This window comes from Elephantulus edwardii, unplaced genomic scaffold (genome assembly GCF_000299155.1).
Source record: "Elephantulus edwardii isolate Elephantulus edwardi_28Jun2011 unplaced genomic scaffold, EleEdw1.0 scaffold00152, whole genome shotgun sequence".
Taxonomy (NCBI): domain Eukaryota; kingdom Metazoa; phylum Chordata; class Mammalia; order Macroscelidea; family Macroscelididae; genus Elephantulus; species Elephantulus edwardii.
This window is the reverse complement of record NW_006399902.1, coordinates 763505-786930: the sequence shown is the minus strand read 5'-3', so window position 1 is coordinate 786930 and position 23426 is coordinate 763505. Positions and strand designations below refer to the sequence as shown.

At 46.0% G+C, this 23426-nt stretch overlaps 1 protein-coding gene across 4 annotated transcripts in view; it reads right to left on the bottom strand.

Annotated features, from left to right (window-relative positions):
• Positions 1-23426, bottom strand: part of PTPRU (protein tyrosine phosphatase, receptor type, U) — a 97540-nt gene that overhangs the window by 5794 nt on the left and 68320 nt on the right. For 2 of the 4 annotated variants that reach the window (XM_006894925.1, XM_006894927.1), the window contains 9 exons: positions 17278-17468; positions 16568-16643; positions 16220-16296; positions 8431-8467; positions 7675-7772; positions 7470-7586; positions 6518-6672; positions 2663-2798; positions 1747-1896 (listed from right to left, as the gene is read on the bottom strand). In XM_006894925.1, coding sequence (XP_006894987.1) covers positions 1747-1896; positions 2663-2798; positions 6518-6672; positions 7470-7586; positions 7675-7772; positions 8431-8467; positions 16220-16296; positions 16568-16643; positions 17278-17468 — 1037 coding nt within the window. Of the gene's footprint in view, positions 1-1746; positions 1897-2662; positions 2799-6517; positions 6673-7469; positions 7587-7674; positions 7773-8430; positions 8468-14588; positions 14607-16219; positions 16297-16567; positions 16644-17277; positions 17469-23426 lie in introns of all 4 variants that reach the window. The other 2 variants (XM_006894926.1, XM_006894928.1) reach the window with 2 other exon arrangements.

Below are 23426 nucleotides of genomic sequence, written 5' to 3'. Positions count from 1 at the left end.
CATCTAGAGCTTGCTGGGCCTCCTCACGGCCCTGCAGGAGACTACAGTGAGTTATTAAGCCCATTTATTAGCTAGAGAAACTGAGGTACAGAGAGAGGAGAAGGCAGAGACCCTGGCGTGCTGCCCTGTAGAAGTGATTGTTGCTATGAGGTACTCATGGTGGCCTGAGGAACAGCAGATCTGAACCCTGTCCTGCCCTGCTCCATCTTCACAATCTCTGGCATGCTCAAGCCCACTGTGGGCTTTTCCTGACTCTCCACCTTTCCAAGAAGGATGTCTCTCCCTAAGGATTGGTTCTTCCTGAAAATATGCCCAAAGTAACTGTAGAGATTAACTGCTCTGATGTGTCCCCTTTGCAGCTGGGTAGAGACCACTACCTTGTGCCATGGAAGAGCCTAGATGGAGCTCTGAGAGTGGAGTCTGGCCCTGGTGCCACTGTGTAATCAACCCTAGGTAAGTTACTGTATTTCTCCACCTCAGTTTTCCTAAACTATAAAATGGGTTAATAATCCAGGTCATAGAACCATTGTGAGAATGAAGTGAGATAACATCAAGCACCCAGTACAGAACCTGACACTTAGGGCTCAATAAGCAGAGGGCACAGCAATGACCATGAGAAGCTGATAACGCCCTGCCACCCAGACAAGCCCTGAAATGTCACATCTTCTACAAAGTGCATCCCAGGTGCCGGCTGAACTTAATCAGAACAAGGCTCTGAGCTTAACAAAAGTCCTGAGCACTTGGCAGTATATCAAGCAAGGGACTACAGGATCAGCCCCTTGAGCCCTCTACCATTGTGCTTTGTGTCATCTGAGATTGATGAGGTCTCAATGGGAGAGATATTTTCTTTCTCTTGTTCTTGGGGATTCTTAACAAGGAACCACAATCTCGTTCATGATCCGCAAACTCCAATAACCTTTCCCAGGAAACACAGCCCACATTTCCACAGATCTCTCTGTGTCATCTCTAGAGTTCCAGGTATGCAGCACGTGCCTCCTGTTGAAATTACACCAAAACCCTCCAGCAGAAAGGACATGTGGAGTCTCTGCCTGCCCAGTAATGACTCTTGAACTTATCTCTCTCATCTCAGTGCAAGCTGTCTGGATGATGCTGGTCTCAGCCCCCAAGTCATGTGTCTGAGGAATGGGCCAATCAGCAGGGTCTATCTCTCTGGCTCCACTAACTGGTTCAGGGATAGGTACATAAGAGTCTACTTCAGTACTTTCGTAAGGCTGTCAGGAGCTGAAAGTGCTTTTTTCCACTGAGGCCCCAGGCAGGAGAGATGAGTGAGGCTGGCATTGCTGGGAGCCAAGGGAGAAGACTGAGAATGAAGTCAAACATGAAGGTAAACAGAACCTAGGACAGTGATTGGGTATCATCATGGGCTCCTGGATCCAGCCGTAACTGAAGCTGTGCCACCTTAGACTTTTCCATTATATGATCCAGTTGACCTGGATTTTTATCATCTGTAGTCAAAAGAATGCCAATGAATACAAAGCTTATCAGTAGATATGAACTATGCTTGGATCTTTTTGGTTTTTATAATACAACTGAGGCTTAGAGAGAAAAGTGACTCATTCAAAGCCTAATTAATCCACCATCTATGAACTTGACCTGGTTGGTCCCTCCGACTCTGTCCTCGGTGTCTTCTACAGTGTGAAACTTCTCCCAACACACTCAAATCTTCTCCTCTACATGCACACACACCCACACATAAGCACACACATTTACACATGCATCTCACACCTGGAACTCTTCCCGAAGCTGGGAGGAATTACTCTGAGGGTCAATGCGTATCATCTCCTTGTATGTGGCCTTGAACTCACTGACAGGGATGGTGGTCTCCCCACATAGACAGGCTTCCAGGATTGCATCGTGGATGAAAATGTACTGCTCCTAAAACAGGAGGCAAGAATATGGGACACTAAGAGGGGTTGAGAAGCTGAAGATTTTGGGATAAGGATGAGGGGTGAAGGTAGAGGTGTTCTGAGATTTAGTCCAATTGTATTGAGCCAACCCTACTTGAAACAACCTCTCAGGGGCATATTTGGTCCAAGCAAAGGGTCAGGGAGAAACGGTGATAATAATACACATTGCCTTTGAGTCAGTTCTGACTCACAGCAACCCCATGTGTTTCAGAGAGAAACTTCACACCAAAGCGTCTTCACTAGCGGTAATCTTACAGAAGTGAATCTCCAGGACTTTCTACTGAGGCATCTCTGAATGTACTCAAATCACCAGTCTCCCAGTTAGTAGCCAAGAACAAACTTTGTGCACCAGTAACAATAGCGCCCATTTACTGGGTAACTATGTACTGAACACTGCTTTACATTCTCACATCTCATTATCTCATCCCTGTGACAACCCTGTGAGACATTCTAAAAGCCCATGGGCTCCTATCTAGTGCAGATGCAAGCCTGGGGATGTCCTGACTACAGAGTTCACGACCCTGGCCCACTGGCATTGGGCCCCACCTAACAGAACACCATGGAGCTGAGTTTGGAAAGACTGTAGGGATTTACAGCCCAAGATCTAGGAGGGGGAAGAAGAGGGGAAATCTTGGGGGATGAAGGAGCCCAGAGACACTCTTCTGACACGCTCTGCATGCTTTGAGCTCCTCCATGAGGAGCTCAGACCTTGAAGGGGAGTGGGGACAGGACACCTCTGTCTGGATCATGTTGACGCGTCGGGAGCAGAGGGTCTTCACGCAGTTGTAAATGTCCACGACACCTTCACACTCCGCCATGTCCAGCATCACATCCAGGACGATGTAGCAGCCTGTGCGACCAGTGCCAGCACTGAAACAAGAGTGACCCCAGGTTAGAGACTTGACAGAGGAGCCCAGGAGCAAGGGGAGGGACTAAGCACCTGTCTGTGTCTACACAGTACAGAGACAGGGACAGAGACAGACTTTCCTCCCTGGGAATCAGAAGACAGAAAGCTGAAGAAAGAATTCTGGTTAAACAGGAAAGAAGACCAAGATGGGACAGGTCTGAAGGGAAAAGAGTAAGAGGTGGAGCAGGAAGGACACTGAGGTGAAACCAGCCCACTTAGAAAGTTAGCAGAGAAGAGAAAGGGGCAAAAACAACACTCAGAGCTTCATCGAAGAACATCCTTTCCAATGATAACAGCTTAAATGTCCATCAATATACAAATGAATGAATAAATTCATTCATGTAATACATACAATGGAATGTTATAGTTGTTAGGTGTCATTGAGTACAAATAATAGCGATCCCACAAACAAAAGATTTGAATCCAGTCCTATCTTGTGCCAACCTCACAATCTCTGACATACTTAAGGCCACTACTGCAGTCACTTTATCAATCCACCTGGTTGGGGGTCTTCAGTACAATGGAATATTATGCAGCCATAAAGAGAAATGAAGTCCTGCTACATGCTACAACATGATGAACCTCAAAAATGTCATACTGAGTAAAGTAAGCCAGACAAAAAGAGCAAAGATTGTAGGATTCCGCTAATATGAAAGAGCTAGAATAGACAAGGGAGCTCTCATGGCTTAGTGGTAAGGAATTACGCTGTCAACTCATAGTCATGTAGTTTGAACCCATCAGCTGCTCCACAGGATGAAGATGGGCAATCATTTCCTGTGCAGTTTACTGCCTCTGAAAACCTACCTGCCGAAGGGTCAGCTGTGAGTTGAACCTGACCCAATGGTAAACAACAATAGACAGGTTTACAAAGATATAGTTTATTAGTGGTTACCAGAGGCTGTCAACCCAAAGGCACATGGTTCAAATCCATCAGCTTCTCCACAGGAAAAAAAGAGGCAAACAACCCCCATGTGAATTACTGCCTCTGAAAACCTACTGCAGGGTCAGCCAGAGTCGATTCCAAGTTGACAGTAAATAGCAATAACCTCAGAGGTAAGAAAGAGAGGGGAAATGAGAACCCATTGCTTAGTTAAGAATGATGGGAAAATGTGGACGTAGAAAAAGGTGATGGTTATTCAACTAAGGAACATGATTACACTTATAAAGAATTTTTAAAAAGCAAATAATATTTTCCTATATATAAAAATTCACCATGATAAAAAAAATTCAAAAAACATTCTTTCCTTTGCAACAATTCAGTTTACTGTCATCAAGTTGGAACTGACTCATAGCTGACCCTCCAGCAGGTTTTCAGAGGTTTTGAATCACATAGGAGGAAACCACCCATCTTTCTCCCACAAAGCAGCTAGCGGATATGAACCACTGTCTATTCAGGAGGTTTGGACAGGTTTTTATTAAGATGCTCTTCCTGTTATATGATCAGTGTATATGTCACTGTCTCCCAGAAGCACCTGAGAGCTGGCTGCGGGCTGAGAATGCACTCTATTATCCTCCTGTCCTCACTGGGTTGAGCAACACTGAAAGGAAGAGTGAAAGAGACAAAGATGACAGACACCAAGATTTTAAGAGTTGGCTAAGAACTTGAGGTCCTAAATGCTTGAGATCAGCTATTTTGGGTGTACTGGTCTCTCCCTTTCTAAAACAAAGAATATTGAAGAAAAGCATGGACATACTGATATAATTATTCCAGAGGATTAATGGATCATTCAGATTCTACTATTCTGCCCTTATGACCAGGAAAAAAATAGATCGTGTCTTGGTACCTCCACTGACAATTCTGAAAGGGATCACAGTAGAAGATACTGGATGGTGGGGGGGGGGGTGGCGATATGTGGAAAACTAAGAAACATTAAAAAGCCCAGGCTTAGTGATTCGATAAAAAGTGACAGAATCCCCAAGACTATGGCCCTTAATCACCCTTTGAACCTGGAACAAAGCTCATCTCCATGGCTCAGCTGTCAGCCAAACAAAAGACAGCCCTAGAAAGTGAACTATAACCTCAGGGAGGTGTATACTCCTTGGAGCAGCCAACCAAAGCAGGTCTGAAAGGCAGCACTTGCTTGCCCAAGGATAAAGCCCTGAAGACAAGAAGAGGTAGGCTAGAAGAAGTCATGAAAATCAGAACCCAAGGAAGTAGGAAAGTGTGATTACATTGATTGTAATTAATGTTATCAAGGAAAACGTACATGAGTGATTGAACAACCAATCAATATGTTTTGAAATCTTTCACTTAGGTTATAATTTTTTAAAATACTTCAAAAAAATTTAAGAGTTGGCTAAGACACAGAGTAAGTGGGTCTCTCAAGCACCACTAGTGGGAATTTGAATTGGCGTGACCACTCTGGAAAGCTGTGTGGTAATATGTACAAACACTCAGTATTTGCATACACACAAATTCCACTCCTTTGTATAAACCCAACAGAAATGCACTGATACAGTGACCAAAGACACACAATTGAATGTTCTCAGCAGTACTATCCATAATAGATTGAAACTAGAAACAACCTAAATGCTTCTAGGGCCAGGATAGAGGGCTAGGTCCCTATTTAATGCAAAAGATAAATGTATTGAGGTTTATTCACCCACTAGTGTATTATACAATATGGATAAATCTTACAAATATAAGGTTGAGGGAAAGAAGTTAGAATCAAAGGGTATATACTATATGATTCCACTTAAACAAAGTTCAAAAACAGGTAAAAATTATCTATGGTTTAAAAGTCTGGATAATGATTGTCCTGGGTGGGGAAAAAGATATGAGAAGCAGTTGAAGGGGACATGTGGGTGCTGTCACTGTTTTATTTCTTGATCTCAGGGCTGTCTATTTCACAGATGTGTTCAGTGTGTGAAAATTCTGTGTGAACCTTATGTATATCAATCAAGTTTTATTTTGAAGAGATGGTATCTTACAGAGGTTTAAAGAAATAAAAGAGAAGCTGGTTAGGGGCAGCAGGGCAAGGAAAAGAATGAGTCTGGTGTGTGGCATTCAGAGAGTTGATAAGAATCCAAGTAGAGGGATCAAGACAAGATATGGAGGTCAAGGCCTTGTGGGCCCAGGGAATTCATTAAAGCCACACAGGTTAGATATTAAGCTCTCCAGAGGCTGAGGAGGGGCAGGTGAACCTCAACTTAAGAGGCAAAAGCAGGATGTGAGCCAGAGAGGAAGCAGAGCAGAGGAGGAGGGCAGCTGGGGACATGGAGGCCAAGCAAGGCAGGAGCTGGGACAGGAAGATGAAGTGAAGAAGGCCAAAGCTACAAAGGGTGCAAAGGCTAACGAATGAAGAAAGCCCACTGGCTTTGGTGATGAAGTCCTTCCAGGGCCTGGACCAAATACAGCAAGCAGCAGAAATGCAATGAACACTTGCTAAACGAAAATTAAGTGGATTCAATCCAGCCTGGTGGCTTGAAGACCCTAATTCTCCTTTGTTTATCCAGTATTTCTTCAGCATCTGGGCTGAGGCGGTAGCACAGGTGTTGAGGACACAGGAAGGTGACAATCTGAGAGCCAAAATGCAAGGAGAAAAGGAACTTGGGGGGGGGGCGGTAATTCTGTCCTGTCCCCTGTCTCCAAAGCAAGATAAAGGCCAGAACTAGTCTCCTCTGAACCAAGCCCGATCCTGGCTCCACTTCCCCTCTTTTCCTTCGGATTTCTGGGGCCCACCTGCAGTGGATGACAACAGGCCCAGCGTCAGGTGGGGTGGAGACCTTCACACGCCGGATGAAGGCCAGCAGCCCTGTAGCATGGTAGGGGACACCGTGCTCTGGCCACGCAGTGAAGTGGAACTGGCGGACCTCATGCCGGGCAGAGTAGCCTCTCTGGGAGAGAAAACCATTAGTAACAGTCAGTCACTTGCAGCAGCTGGGAGGCACTGACTGTGCACCAGGCTCCGTATGAGCACCTCGCAGACATGATCTTGGTAATCCCAACATCACGTTCAGGAGGAGGGACTGATGTCCCACTGTGCAAATAAAGGAAGCTCTGGCTCAAAGAGGAAAAACCGCTCCCCTGAAGTTAGGTGGGTAATATCCAGCACTTGGTGCCAGGTGAGCCTGCTACCTAAACCTAACTTAACAAACACACAGGCGGTCGTGTGGCTGTGAGAGATTAGTTTAACTCCCTAAATTACAGTTTAAAAGGGAAAAACTGTCATTTCTCTGAGAATTTTACAGAATGGATCAAATCCTTTATGGACGGGACACATTAGCCAGTCACGTGGTTTTTCTTTCCTCAGATATAACAACCACTCTGGGCCTCACTTTCCTTATCTGTAAAATGGGGCTGATGGCAAGCACCTAATCCTGCAGAACTCTCCAGGTCTGAGAGACAGCACACTGTACTGGGCTCAGCACAGTGCCCAGCACCAACCCCTGACAGCTACCATCATCACCTTTACTTCTTCTTGGAGTCACCAGTAAAGACCACTGAGCCATAGTTTACTGAGTCATACGGGTCCTGGCAAAGCCAGTCCTCACCTTCCTATCCTTCCACAAGGCCACAGCAAGCTGTCACCAGGCTGCCTCTCCACCCTCCCGTTTCACTCTCACACCCAGGCTAAGGGAGGTGGGAAGGTGGGCTCTCTCACCTCCTCAGATGCAGGGGATGGATGACTTACCCGCTCCAGGGCAAAGGTGCGTACAACATATTCCGCTAAAGTCTCTGTCTTCAACAGCGTGATCTTGATGTCCCCATACATGTCTGAGTCTTCTGGCCAGTACCGTGAGCATTTCACCTGGAGTCCCCGGCAGGCAGGTCTCAATGGGCTCCCCACCACTGCCCTCAGCCCACCACGTCCCTTCCCCGCCCCCGGCCCCGCTTACCCTGCCCACCTCCACCAGCTTGGTGATCATGACGATACTGGAACAGTGCTCCTGCCACACCATGCGCCAGAAGTCATAGACCATCTCGGGCTTTGGCCCTGGGGGCAGGAGCGGCTTGTCCCTGAGACAAGGTCTGTGCCCAGGGCCACCCACCCTGTGGCTCACCCACACTGTGGCCTACTACCCCAGGCCACAAGGCTTTCTGAACCAAAATAGGGCCTTCTTGCCCTGTCCACACACACCCCCACCAAGTTCCAAATCATAAGGCCCTGGAGATGGGCAGTATCAGGGCCAGGCAGGGAGACCCCCTAATCCTCCTGAGTAGGACCCAGGACGCAGAGCTGGAGGACAATATTCAGTTCATTGCACAAGCCTCCGGTAGGAATGGAGAGTGAGCAGTCCAGGGAAACAGACACAGGGAGCTGGGCTCAGGCAGCCCCAGACCAAGGCAGCCCCACAGCCATGAGGACAGAGCCTGGCTACTCCTCTGCATGCACCATCTGGAGGCTGACAGGTGGCTCAAGGAGCTATAGATGGAATGGTTGCATCCAAAGGGGCAAAAACACCAAGAAAGGGTAAGGCTGATAGGAGAGTTGGCCTGAGTTGGATCAGACCAAGATGCAGGAGACAGACAGACAGATGGGAAGGCAGGAAGGGGGCCAAGCAGATCAACAGAGAAGACAGAAAGGCAGGCAGAGGACACCCAGCACACAGTGACATGAGGGGTCAGGGGGACAACACAGAGATGCCAGGTACCTTGAGTGGCTATGAAGTGGTTTGACCTGTGGTACCCCTAGAATAGAAGAGGGTGTGGTCAGACCCCAGGGAGCAGCCTCTCACTCCCTCCAAGCTCCTTCTTCTAAAAGCAGCATCCCCTTCCCCACAGAATTGCCCACCTTCATCCCCATACCCTCCTAGCCAGGGTGACCTGTCCTCCTAGCCTACGGGAGGTGCAGCCAGGATACACAGGGACTGGGTTTAATCCTTCTCTTGCTGTGTGATCCTAGGGTGGGCAACTCCTCTATGGACCCAGAGGGTTTACTCATTCACAAATTAGGAGTAATTATCCTCATCTGCTTAAGCCAGGTTGTTATTCAGAGACAAAATCTAGAGTGTCCCTGCCCTGTCCCCAAGACTCCAGAGGCCCGAGTCAATCCCAAAGCCAAGAAGGAGTCTTGTCAGCTTTTCCAGTCCCTGCAGGACAACCAGAATTGACTGTACACTTCAGAGCTTGAGGCCTTGGAACTTGGGGAACTCAGACAAAGGCATCAGGTTGGGAACAAATGAGCAGAGGGATTATTCACAGACCTTAAATGTTTTTTATAAAACTTTAAAATCAGTAAGAAAAATAAAGAACATAAATTGAAAACCTGCATGGTCACATACTGTGCTAAGTACTTTACTTTCATTATCACCTACAAGAGAGAGAATAAGAACGATTTCATCCTCCATCTGATGAGCCCCCATCTCTGCCAGAAACCACAGTCACCCATGAGGTCCTACCTCCAAGGCCTCATCTCTCTGGGGGACAGAGCCCATCAGACACCCACCGTAGAAACACGGCAACGTGGGGTGGGAAACAAGTACTATAGGTCTTAAGAAATTGTTGTTGTTATGTGTCATTGAGTTGCCTGTGACTCCTAGAAACCCTGTGTACAACAGTCTTGAACCTTCTCTATCCTGAGCCAGTCTCATTGTCTCTGACACACCTACTCCCATTAACCCCGTTACTGTGTCAATCCATTTCATCCAGGGTATTCTTCTTCTGCACGGTCCTTCTTTCCTGTCCCTCCACCCTTCCAAGCATGATGTCATTCTCCTAGGACTGGCCCCTCCTGGCCACGTGCCCAAAGTATGTAAGAAGGAGCTTCAAAATATTTGCCTCAACATTATGCTGAGTGATCTCAGTCACAAAAGGACAAATACTGCATGGTGCCACTGTTGTAAAAACAGGACTAACCTCAGTGTTGGGAGGAGACTGAGAAGGATGGTTCAATAATGTATACTGCATTGAAACAGTTGAGGGAGAAGATTGTTTAAGAGGGAAAATTATCAGGTATTTTTGTCAAGACAGGAGTCTAGAGTGAAGGCTGTATAGTGGAGTGGACGTGGGGGGAGGGATTGTAAAACAATAAAAGAATTTTTCTTTTACTTTTCCAAAAGGGTAGTATACTAGGGGAGAGGAGTGGGAGGGGAGAAATGTGCAACAATGAATGAATGGAAATCCAAAGTCTGTAAATTTTCATTGAAATTAATAATAAATTTTTTAAAAAAAAGTATCAAAGAAAAAAAAATCTTTGCCTCCAAAGAGCAGCTTGGTTTCACTCATTCCAGGCCAGACCTGTTAGTTCTCTTGGTGGTCCATGGTATGTTCAATACTCATCTCCAACACCACAACTCAAAGGCATCAATTTTTCTGATATCCTTCCTTGGCCATTTTCCAGCTCTCTGATGCATAGCAAGTAATTGCAAAGACCAGCGCCTGGACTAGGCACACCTTAGTCTCTGGACTGACATCTTTGCTCTTCAGCACTCCGAGAGGTCCCTGCCAGCAGACTTTCCTAATGCAGTTTGTCTTTTGATTTCCTGACTGCTGGTGCCAAAAGTGTTGCTTGTGGAACCAAACAAGCTGAAATTGTTAACAATCTCCATCTGTTCTCCATCTATCATGGTGCTGCCAACTGACCAAGTGATGAAAATCTTTTTTTTTTCTTGATGTTGAGCTTCAATCCATACTGAAGACTGCAGTCCTGTACTTTCTGCCACAACTGTCTCAGGTCCTCTTCAGCTTCAGGAAGCAAGGTGATGTCATCTGCATAATGCAAGCTGTTGTTAAGTTTTTCTCCAATCCTCATGCCACATTCCTCCTCATAAATTCCAGTCTCCCAAATGATCTGTTCCACATATAGACTGAAAAGAATCTCAAGAAGTACATGCCCTCAATACAGCTCCCAGCAACTCAGACTGCCAGTATTCAAATCCCACATCTGCTTCTTGCTAGTTGTGTACTCTTAGACAAATCTCTTTACTTCTCTGTGCCTCAATTTTCATACCTATAAAATGCAATAACTATAGTATTTATTTCCTACAGCTCTTGGAAAAAGTAAATAAAGTAATAGGTCAAATGTTTGACACTATTATTATTTATGTTAAAGATCAAAGAGTATCCTTAAAGATTCAGTGTAGCTAATCAAGAGTTCCGAGGGCAGGAGGTAGTGAAGAAACCCAAATCTTAGCATCAAATCTACCAAGGTTCCAGTCACAGATCTGCCAAGCAGCATGTATGTGACTCTGAGGAGTAAGACAGGGCTTCTTAGATTTTTAAAGTGCACAAAATCCTGGGGATTTTGGTAATGAGAGGCTTTGATTCAGAAGGTCTGGAGTGGGGCCTGGGATTATGTTTCCTACCAGCTCCCTGTTCAGGCTCATTCTGCTAGGCCTTTATCACATCAAGAAGCCCAGCTCTCCACCTCCCTCAGCCTCAGCTCATTTCCTCAACATGCGGACAACAGTTACTCACACACCTCATGGACTCAGCTGTGCACCTACACGCCACATCCATGAAAATGGTCAAAACATAGTAAAAGTTACTAAGAGTGAAAAGCCTCCAGGAGTCACTCAGCTCTCACTACCAGAAAGTTCTCCAGGTCCAGTCTAATTCCTTGGAAGCTCTGGAAACCAAGTAGATAAGGAGCTACACTGCCAACTAAAGGCAAGCGGTCCGAATCTACCAGTGCTCTGCAGAAGAAAGATGGACAACCTCCTTCCACGCAATGTACAGACTCTGAAAACTCCCTGGAGGCTCATCTCTGAGTTGGTTCCAGAAATAAGTGAGTCTCATCCCATCTGTTACTGCTTCATGTCTGTGTCAAGTCCTCTTCAAGGTGAGGATGGCAGGAGTACAGGATGGGAGAAGCCCATGAGAGGACCAGCTAAGTACTGACTATAATTGTTAGCCATCATCCATTCGGTACCCAATTCATGGGGACTCCATACGCAATAGAACAAAACGCTGTCTAGACCTGTGTCCGCCCCCGCCCCCCGCCCCCGTGCTTAGTTGCACCTCAGACCACTGGGATCTGTAGAGTTTTCACTGGCTGATTTCACTGAATGAAGTCGATCTTTCTTCCTCCTCCACTCTTAGTCTAAAGGTTCCACTGAAACCTGGTGAGCATCTTTCTACCATTCGAGTCTTCGAATGAGAATGCATGTGAGATGCACTGATTTAGACTTGATCTTCTGCATGGAAGGTGGGACTTCGCTCACCAAACCACCAGTGTACCAGGCATCTAAACCTGCTGTTTCTAAGCCTGCACCAGCAAGCAGTGCCTCAATCTAAAGCACTCATCTCTGTTCATGCCAGCACGCAGCCACCAGTGCTCAGATGCCAGTCAACAAAAAGCTGAGGAGGAGAGTTCAACTAGAATGGACAGATATGCCCAACAGCGAGTTAGTCTAAAATTCAACCTTACTAGACAATGTTTCTACATGGCTCCAAGTGTCCAATTTTTCTGCCATTTGGAAGCCAGCTCATTGGTACAGCGGTCACAAAACCTATTTGAAACACAGTCACATAACTCTGCTTGGAAAAAAAATTTCTGAGCAGATGTTCTCTCTATGAATATGTTTCTCAATTAGCACATGTATTAGTAAATGATTATATTATATAGTTGTCATTATTATGTACCATCAAGTAGTCACGTCAGAACCAACTCATAGATGGGTTTTCTGTGGGTGGTCTGAGGCAGTAAATCAAAGAGGAGGAAACTGCCCAGCTTTCTCCAAAGGAGCAGCTGACGGATTCGAACCACAGGCCTTGAGTTGGCAGTGCAACTCTTTATCACTAAGTCACCAGAGTTCCCTATATTACATAGAGTACATGAAAATTAGAAAACTTAAAATATTCTACAAGAAGGTAACACATCATCTGAGTGTGTCGCTTTGGACACCAGCATCAGGGCACTGACCCTCCGGTACACTCTAGAAGCCTGCACCCAGGGCAGATACCTGTGAGAGCCTCTGGCTGGGTGGATCGGCAGCAGGCAGAGTCTAGGCACCTGCACTGTGGGCAGAATCGCCAGGACATTCTCATATTCCCCAAAAGCAGAGAACCACAATCCAGTGGTAAGGATGAGAGCTAACGCTGTTTGAGACCTAGCTCTGTCACTTTAGAACCACATGGTCTTGAGCAAGTCACTTAATTTTGCTAAGGCTCCAATTTCCTATTTGTCACATGGAGGTAAATACAACACCTACCTCACAGGGTATTGTAACGATTAAACAGTATATCTCAGGTGCCTGTTAGCTTAGCATTTGGAGAATTATTAAACCAAGTCTTCAAAGAACCTGACAACAATACACCAAATGAGTGGGACTTACAAGTATGTAATTCTGTAGAAACCGAGAGGCAGGGAGCCATAATACACTGTATTTTTCATTCTTCTCCTTTGAATTTACTGCCTCTGAAAACCCACTGGAGGATCAGGTATGAGTCGGTTCCTCCTCGACAGCAAAACAACAAGGAGCACGAAAGGAGCTCCGGTAAAGTACATTACATATGGCCCTGCTAAAAAAACTGTCAACAGTTCAAATCCACCCGCTGCCTCACAGTCCTGTAAAGACTGGCAGCCTCTGAAACCCAACGGAGGGTCACCATGCCTGGAAAGCGACTCAGTCGCAGTGGGTTTGGTTTCCTTGGGCGTTTTTAACTGGGCCCTAAGTTCCCAGTGGTGTAGTGCCTGACAAGCCAGGCTGCTAACTAAAAGGCCAGTGATTCAAGTCCACCAGACACTCCATGGAAGAGAAACGAGGTAGTTTTCTCCTGTAAAGATTTACAGCTTTAAAAACCCGAGGGATTGGGGGAGGGGGGTTACTGTGCATTAGAATCAACCCAAGAACAATGAGTTTGGCTTACTGGGCACTAAAGTTGAGTATGTCTACTCTGGTGCATGAGATTACGATGTCTGCCAGTTGGAGAACTTTACAGGCCAACTGTTTACACACACTCAAGATGAGGGGGCAAGTTTGGTAGCACATAAAGAATAACTGGTATCCATCACTCACAAGCATGACTAGGGGAACCTACTCCTTTGTATACAAGGCCTCCACATGCTATCTCGGTCTCATAATTAGCACACAAGCTTTGTAATAAGCTTAAAAACTTTAGAATGTTTTTTAAAAAATAAAAGGGACAAAAAGAAATAAAGAGACAAAATGGGAGGAAGCACCCATAAAGATAGCAAATCATTCATCAATCATCAAATCTTATGAAAATAATAGATATGAATTAGGGGCTTGGGGAGTTTTGTGGAGGGTATTATTCTTAAAAGGCAAAAAAGATAGCAAATTTTTTTTTAATCATATACTCAAACCAGTCACCTGAAAGTTCAAATTAGGGCGAAATTGAAGGCAAGGTGATTAGCGTTGCATCTCAAGACAACTGGAGAGAAGGGGATTTCAACATTCAAGAAACTCGGTTTTAGGGGGACTGACTTAAGGCTGGCTCTGCTTCTGTTAAGGACCTTGAAATCTAAGCAGCAGAGACAGGGCCACTGAGGTAACCACCGCTATGCCCCATCCCTTCCCAGGAGTTCTACAGAAGTGCCAAAAATTTGGGGTAGGGGGACTGAAGGTGACAGAAGCTGGTGGCAGAATCAGTGTAGACTGGGAGATACACGCCACCCAGCACGCTGCACTATCTCAAGGCAGCAGAGGGTGGGAGGCAACTGATTACAACAGGGATACTGTCGAGTCTTCTGCCCTGGGCAGCCCCTGGCCAGCTGCTGAAATGGACAGTTGGTGTTGAGAAAGAAGGACAGAAAGAGAGAGAGATAGCCAGAGACTTTGTGAGAATCTGAGATACAGCCAGTCAGACAGACAGGAGGAGGAGAAAAGGGGGAGAGAGAGATACTTACTTCGCGGTTTATCCGAATCTTAATGATTCCAGTGAGGGAACAGTACAAAGCAAAAGAGACAGATATTAGGCCAGAGGCAGATGGAAGTGGATGGAGCACAGGAGTGGCCAGAATGGGCAGTGGGTGGGTACAAGGGCAGCAGAGCAAGAAGGGTGAGCCGGACTGGGCCAGAGAGCAGGGAGTGGTCAGGGCCATGGAGAAGCAAATGGCAGTTTAAGGAGGCTAAGGAGAGGCTCTTTGTCCCCAGAGCTGTTCAAGTCAGGGAGACCAGGCCCAACCCTTATCCCAGCCAAGGGGGAGGATGGACAGGACAGGGGAAGGCAAGGGATGCTGGGAAATACAGGGTAGCTTGTCTAGACCCCAGGAGGAGGGTAAGAAGAGGGAGAGGAGAGATGATCTACAGAGTCCCAACTACCCCACTGCAGACACATGCCTGCTCTTCCTGACTGCCTTCAAGCCTTTGCCAAGACTGCTCCCCTCCCCAGGAGACCATTCTTGCCTCTGTAGCCAGCCACAGCCAGCTCAAGCCCACCACCTCTGTGCTCTGCCACTAACTTGCAGTGTAACGTCAGAGAAGGTATTCCTCCTTTCCGGCTTGTGTTTTCCCATCTTATCTGAAATAACTCTGTGTGTGTGTGTGTGTGTGTGTGTGTGTGTGTGTGTGTGTGTGTGTGTGTTCATCTCTGTCTCCCACTAGAACACACATATGCTGTTATTGTAGGGACTGAGTCTGTGCTACCTACTGTTGTATCCCCTGTGCCCAGCACAGTTTGGCAAATAGTGTGTGCCCAAAATATATTTGATAAATGATTCCCAAACATAGATTCTAGAAGGAGTAGAGGAATCTGACATCTAAACCAAGGACTCCTGGCTGCCAATCTGTGTCTGGCCCTCCCTTGGTCCAGCCAGGTCCATGAACTACAGTGAATGGCAGTATAGCCTAGTGGTTAACAGCAGAGACTCTGGAGAGATGGACAGGCTGAGGCTTAACTTCCTTCTTCATTACACACTGGCTGTGGGCACTGACACAAGCAGCTTCACTTCTCTGTGGCCCAGTTTCCTCAACAGGTCATAATGCTAACTAGTTCACAGGGACGGCAAAATGATATGAGATGCTGAGTACAAAGTGCTTAGCCCAATGCTTGGCATACTGTACATGCTTAATGAACATAAGGTATTCTTTAAGTACAACTCTGACCATGGTCAAAACACTTTCAAGACTCCCTGGTGCCCCTGGGGGAAAAAACTCCAACTCCACTACTGCCATTGGCAGTCTCACTCTCCAGCCCTAAATGGCTCTTCCGACTCACTGGGTATCATTAAGTCCTCCAACCTCTTGGCCTCGCATCCAAAAGAGATCCTTCCTCACCTCTAGGCCTTGCTGCCTGCCTCACTGAAGCCTCATCTTCCAGGCCAACCCTAGCTGCAGGGAGCCTTCCCTGATGGCTATGACCCAGTCTGTCCTTCCTCTCCTCTGAGCTCCCTCAGCTCTCTGAACCTCCATTTACTCCCCAGTAAGCCTCTGTCCCATCTGGACAGTGAGTCTGGAGTGAGCAGGGCCAGGTCAGCATCCCACACACAATTCAGGGTGCAGCCAGTGACAGCAGAAATGGCAGGGGTGAGGCACTCACGTCTATATAGTTGGCGTTAATGTAGTCAGCATTGGGATCTCCCAGCATAGGGTGGAGTTTCACTCGGTGCCGATCATCTGTAAACACAGAGCGGGCACCATGGGGTAGGTGGGGACTGAATGACTATCACCTCCAGGATGGGGATTATAATATTTTCCACTTCACAGAGTTATAAAAAGGGATAGATGAACTGATGAGTGTAAAATCCTCAGCACAGGGCATGGCACAAACAGGCACTCAGCAGCGCACAATATAACTAAAATCTCTGCAACTACCCAGAATTTACTCTGTGGCCCCCCCTTCCAGCCCACCCTCTCCTCGGGCCCCAAGCCCTTCCCCAGGACTCACAGGCAGGCACAGGCTCCTGTCGACCACACTTGAGCTTTTCTTTCTTCTTTGTAGCATCCCAGCCGTCAAAGAAGCTCTGTCAGAAGCAAACACGGCCATGAGTGGGGGAGGCATCCTACTTATGAGATCCCTCCCCTTCCCTGAGTGGGATGTGAGCAGGATGGGCAGTGACCAAGGCATAGTGCCAAGGTGGGCCCCGAGATAAAGCCGCTGTATACCCTTTTATTAGCCAGGGACCAAGTTCAAAACCAAGGAATGTAAGAGGAGGAAAGTAGGAAAAGAGAGTCAGAATCTGGAGAAATTTTAGAAAGTCAAGGCTAGGTAGATATAGAATGGGGAAAAAGTGAAGGTCAAAGGCAGATTATGACAAGGGTTGTGTCGGCAGAGCCTAGATGGAGATAGAAAAGGATTTAATTCTGAGTTCAGGATTAGGGGTTTAGGATTAGGGTCAAGATCAAAATTAGGCTGAGGTTAGGTTAAGGGTCAGGTTTAGTGCTCATGGCCAGGTTTGGATAAAGGACCATGAGTGGAGTCCAGGTAGAGATGGAGATGAGGGTGAGAATCCAGGTCTGTTTGGGATTAAGATGACGGCTAGGGTCAGGGTTGAGTTTGGGATCTCCAGTGTTGGGGATTGTCTGATTTGGGGGTGCCAGGGTCCGGATGCAGAGTGAGGAGGAGCCAGGCCAGTCCTGGCGGGCCTGGCTGTGCACCTCGTACTCTTGCTTGAAGCCGTAGCCCTCCGCTGTCTTCATCTGGTTGATGTGCTGCAGCAGGTCCGCCACCCGCACCGCCGGGTGCAGCTGCCCCGTGTGGTATGGGGAGCCCTTCCGGCCGCACGGCCGCCGCGGAGAGCCCCCCAGGAGGCTGCTGGCCTCGGTCACCCCGCCGCTGCGCTGGTCTCCTGCAGTGAGAGGAAATGTGACACATGTACCCCAGCCTGGGGCGGCCTGATGGGAGCACGGTGTGTTGTGCAGGGCGGCTTGGACGTTCACGAGGAAACTCAGCGAGGCCCACCCAGTGTGGCCATGAGCAAGTCGGTTCCCTTCTGCGCCCAGTCTTCCCACCTGAAAAACGATGGCTCGGGTCAGATCACGTGGCCCGAGCGCGCCCCTCCAGGCCTGCGGTACCCTCACTGCTGTCCTGCGGAGCCACCACTCCTCCTGGCTGTCAGCAGGGGGCAGCACTCAGCAGAGCCCCAGGCAGCCTCCCCTCCTGCCCACTTCGAAGAAACAATCCAGACGGCGAGCAACTCCCAGCAATTACCCTATTAAAACACGCAAATCTCGAGGGTAACTACCGCCGGCCGCCACTCCCTCCAGAGATTACTGCGAGATACCTGAACACAGCGGTTCCCGAGCAAGCATTTCCATTGTCAGCCTGTGCACTGGCCTCTCTGCCAGACAGGTGTAAAGGTGGTGAGGTTCAGTCTTCCCACATTCCTTTGGGGCAGTTACAACCACGTAACCACCCCATCCTCTGGCTCTTCTGGTCAGTATCTCAAGGGCATCCTCTCCACAGCCCCAAAGTCAGGACTTTATGATTAGAAAGCAGCCCATTTGGCGCACACGCGCAGGCCTGAACTGACTTTTTAATCCTTCATTCTCTCCTCCAGGCTGGGGTTAGACTGCAAGGGGCTGGCTCAAGCCTCGCCCTAGGAATGTCTCCAGCTCACCAAAGCTGGCAAGGGCTAGCAGGGAACTCCTAGTTCAGAAGTGCCTACCCTCTCACTTACTTGCCCTTCACAAATGCCATCCTCTCCACCTCATAAACCCTTCTGCCCTCTTTTTGTCTCATTCACTCAGTCATCATCATTGATTCAGAAGTGACTCAGCTGACCCTCTAGCAGGTTTTCAGGGGCTGTAAATCACATGGGAGAAGGTTGCTTATCTTTGAATTTGAATTTGAAGGCTTTGGGTTGGCAGCACAACTCCTTCTTCATCCTTCAGGTCTCCTTTAAAACTACTCTCATTAAGGGGAGGAAGAACTTCCTTAGTGCCTAGGTCTCCTTGGCTCAAGGGGCATCCCTGATTTCCCTACTGCAGCAATCTGTTAATCACTTGTCTTACTTATGATCTGAAAGCTCTGGAAGGAGGAAGCTGATTCTGCCTCTTCAAAACTCCAGCAAACTGCATGGCCTGTGATTCCTATTCAATGACTGACAAAATGAATGCCTGGACACCAACATAGACCCCTCCTTGCTCAGTTCTTCAAAAGGCAAACACACTTCTGGCCAGGACCTGGACTGGTCTCTGAACAGGTCTTAGGAGTAGAGCAGGTAACTCATAAAGGGCGACTTTCTTCAAAGACCTATACAGTAGGTTCAATGGGACAACTTGCAAGAAAATACTTTGTGTGGTTATATATTCATAGCTCCATGCTACCCTTCCCAGGGACATGTGCCCTTCCAACAGTGACTTTCACGACACCCACCCTCACTGCCCAAATAACACCGAGAAGCATCTGTAAAGCAAACCTACACCCACTCTTACCGCCCCAAAAACACTGTTTGAGGAGCATTTATTTGATAACTGGCCTAATAAAATGTTATTAACACAGGATGGACCTTCCTGGTAAGGTTAAAATTTAGCTGGTGAATGTGCACGCACATGGTGGCCCAGAATGGAATGCCCTGCCAGAAAGAATATAGTGATATAAAATGTTACCAAAATCATGAAATTAACTCATCACGAAGTTTAGATGGAGGTACCAGTTAGAGTTGATAAGAAGGCTGATCCCAACTAGGTCAATCTCCTAATTACTTAATCTCGTTTATTAACTCACTCGGTGCCATTGAGTTGGTATCAACTCACAGTGACCCTGAATTGGATTTCTTGGGCTATAAATCTTATTGGGGTGAGACTGCCCATCTTTCTTCTGAGAAGTGCAGTCTTTGGGTTAGCTGCACAACTTATGACTGACTATGTCACCAGAGCGCCCTTCCTTATGTAGGCTTATATTTACGTGAAATGAAATACATTTATACTTGAAACATGCAGTTCAATGAGTTATATACTTCGGTACTCACTACCAAAACACAGAACATCTCTGTTGTTCCAAAACTTCCTCCTGCCCTTTGCAATCAGTTCCTACCTCTGCACTACTTGCTACCATTAGAGCCTTAGTTTGCCTTTTCTAGACTGTCTTATAAATGGAATCACACAGTATGCACTCCTTTGTACCAATTCTTTATACTTCAGCATGTTTCTGAGATTCACCCATGTTGTTACACATACCAATAGTTTGTTCTTTGTATTATGTACTGCTTTGAATGAATGGACCACAAAGCATTTATCTGTTCTGCTGTAGATGGGCATTTTGGCTGTTTTCAGATTTTCACTACAGTGGATGAATAATGCTGCCACGAACATTCAAACGCAAGCCTTTTGTCTTGGTGAATAACTTAGGAGTAGAATTCCTTGCTAAATCATAGAATAAGTAGATGTTTCAATTTATTGGAAACTTCCAAAGTGGAGTGGGTTTTTTTTTTCAAATTGTTTCCCATAGAGTATTTACACTTGCACTAAAAATTACGAGAGTTCCACTTGCCCCTCCCCCTCGTATGTCAAAATTTACTTCCTTCAAGTCAGAACTGATTCATAACTGACTGTCTGTTGGCTTTCTGGGACTGTCCATCACATGGGAGATGACTGTTCATCGTTTCCCCTCAAGTGAATTTGAACCACGAGACAGACGTGGCCTTGGATTAGCAGCACAACTTCCAACTAAGCCCCCAGGGCCCCTCCGCATATAGTCAGTCATTTAAAGGACACATACACATTCTAGTGAGCATCACATGGTGATCTTCAATTTCTAGGTAAGATGGTCTTGCATGTGTTTATTGGCCATTCTAAACATTCTCATTTTGACAGGTGTCTGTTCAAGTCTTTCACCCATTTTAAAGTGGGTTATCCTCTTATTGCTGAGCTGCTACAGTTCTTTTGTTTAGCGTGCACCATGCGAGGGGCTGCACCACCACAGCTCCTTTGTAAGAGTTCTTTATATACTCTAACTACTACTTTTTCTTTTCTTTTTTAGTTTATACTAGTTTATTTACAAAATTCCAATACCTTGTTTTTCAGACCAGATTCTTCCAATTTCCCTCACTCCCCCATTCATCAAATTGTACAAGCCCATGATTAATCCCATCCCACCCCACGCCCACCCCCGCACACCCTCATCCCTCTTGCTTCCATTCCCCCCCTGGATCTTCACACTCATTCTACAATAATGGTTTTGTAGAATATTTGTCCTTGTGGGACTGAGTTAGTTCACTCAGCATAATGCCCTCCAGTCCCTCCCAAGTTAGGTAATAATTTACAAAATCATTGTTCCTGCATGCTGCATAGTATTCCATTGTATAAATGTACCATAATTGGTCGATCCAATCAATTGTGGTCGGACTTCTGGGCTATTTCCATGTTCTTACGATGGTGAATAACACTGCTATGAACATTGGTGTACAAGCCCCCTATTTTTCTATTGATATATGTATTTCAAATATGTGGATTTATGTACTTCAAGGAAATGGACAAATTCATCTGTTATCAAATTTACTTACATAAAATTGCTCATAATATTTCCCTATCATCCTTTAGTCTGTAGCTCTGTAGCAGTATCATCTCTTTATCCTAGGAAATTAATAATTTGCACATTTTCCTTTTTTTCTTAATTACACTTGCTAGGAATTGATCCATTTTATTAATCTTTTCAAAGACAATCGTTTAGTTTCTTTATTTTTTTTCTCTACTTCTTGTTTATTTTCTACTCCACTGATTACTGCCCTTCCATTTATTATGCTCTTCTTTCTGCTTAGTTTGGGCTTAATTTACTCTTTTATTCTGTCTTCTAAAGATGAAAGCTATGAAAATTGATTATAAACCAAACCTTCCCTTTTTTCTGATTTAATCACTGAATGTTTAAATATCCTTCAAAGCAGTATTTACCAGCAGCTCACAAATTTTTCATATGTTGTTTTCACAATAAGTCCATTTAAAATATGTTCTATTTTCCCTGTATTTACTTTGATTCTTTTAGGTTATTAGAAGTGTGTTGTTTAATTTCAAATATCTAGGATATTCCAGATATCTTTCTGTTGCTGGTTTCTAATATAATCCTGTAGTGATCAGAAAATCTGTACTAGTTCCAAATTTTTAAGTTAACTGAAGATTGGCTTGGTCCTTTGGAGGCCTTTTTAAGTTTTGAGGGGTTTTTAAGGTTTTTTCCTTAAGGTGGGTCTGTTAATTTCATGCTGTTAGTTGCTATAGAGACAGAGTTGACCCCAATTCATGAGGACAATACAACAGAATGTTGCCCAATTTGTCATTTTCATGCTATTCTCAGGATCACTGGTATTCTGCATCCACTGTTGTAGCTATTGTGTCAATCCATCCTGCTGAAGGCTGCCACATTTTTGCTGGCATTCCGCTCTACCAAACAAGGTGGAGAAGCCTTCATCTAAAGACAATTTATCCTTACTACTAAGATGTACCTCTTCTGGGTTTCCGCTTGTTGCCCAGATATTCAGTGAAGTTTCTCTGCTCCACTGGTCAGAATTCAAGTCTCTTCCAACTCCTGTACGAGCCTCAGGAAACACTCATCACACCCTAGTCGATTTTCTCCCCCAGGCAGTTTTTCTTTGCCTGGCCTAAAAGTGTCATTTTATGTATGCACTGCTTAGTGTTCTGCCAAAGGTCACGGGACTCCGTGCAGACTACTGCATCTCTCTGTTTAGCTCCCTCCTTGCAGGTGTGCCACCCTGAAACTCTAGGTGCCCATTCTCTAGACTCTTCAAACCACGTAAGTTGCCATGCTGACTCATGCTCACATTGTAGCACAGGAAGGAGAACCCAAGCCCAGCAACGGCAACCTATGTGGTTTCAACTAAACAGAATGTTACTGCCAACGGAAAGGATCCACCACCAGAGGTCCTGCAGAAGAAAGACAGGCAATCTTCCCCCAGGTGATTAACTGTCTCTACAAACCTGCTGAAGGGTCAGCAATGATTGATTCTGACTCAATGGTACACAACAAAGAGGAGCAGGTAGACAGTCAAGTTATCACAGGACTCACCCAATTGTTGCTCTTCTCTGGGAGATCACAACCTTGAGCAAACCTAACAAACCCAATGCTGAAAAGTAACTGTTTTTAGACATATAATCCAGAATCTAAGTACTTTACAGTTGGAGGCCAAGTCAAGAGCAGTTACACTACTATGACCAGATGCCCTAAAACCTTAATTTTATGGAGAAATGGCAATTCCAAGAGAAAAGGCTCATCCCATACCTTGGTTGTCAAAGTGTCTTCCAGAAAATAGTAGTTCTGCAAGATGATTAAGTGATGTTCCACTGAAAATAAGGGGAGGGGGCAGGAGGAAGAAGATACAGAGGGATTCTGTGTTTTAAATGAGTTTGGGAAATTCTGGTTTAAACAAAAATAAGTAGGTTTCTTTCCTGTCAGACTTCTCAGGGCTTCTCATGTGTTAGTGTGCATTTTAAAACTCTGAGAGATGAGTAGAAATAGCAACACTTCACAAATGTCTTTCAACCATTAAATGCTTTTTTGTTTGTTTCATGAAACATCCTCCTCAGGGAACATGGTGCAAAATGGAGATTAAGAGAGAGACTCTGAAATCACACAGACCTCAGTTCAAAACCCAGCTCAGCTTGAACTCACAAGAAGAACTCAAAAAGAGAAGCTTGGTGAGAGAGAGGGCTCCAGGCACTCTTTGCAGAAACCGTGTTGGCAGCTCCGCAGGGAGCTCTCGAGGTTGAGAAGGGAGTCAACAAGGGCATCAGGAAGCCCAAACAGCTCAACTCTACAAGTAGGCATGCAGCTAGTCTGCAACAACTAAGGACAAGGG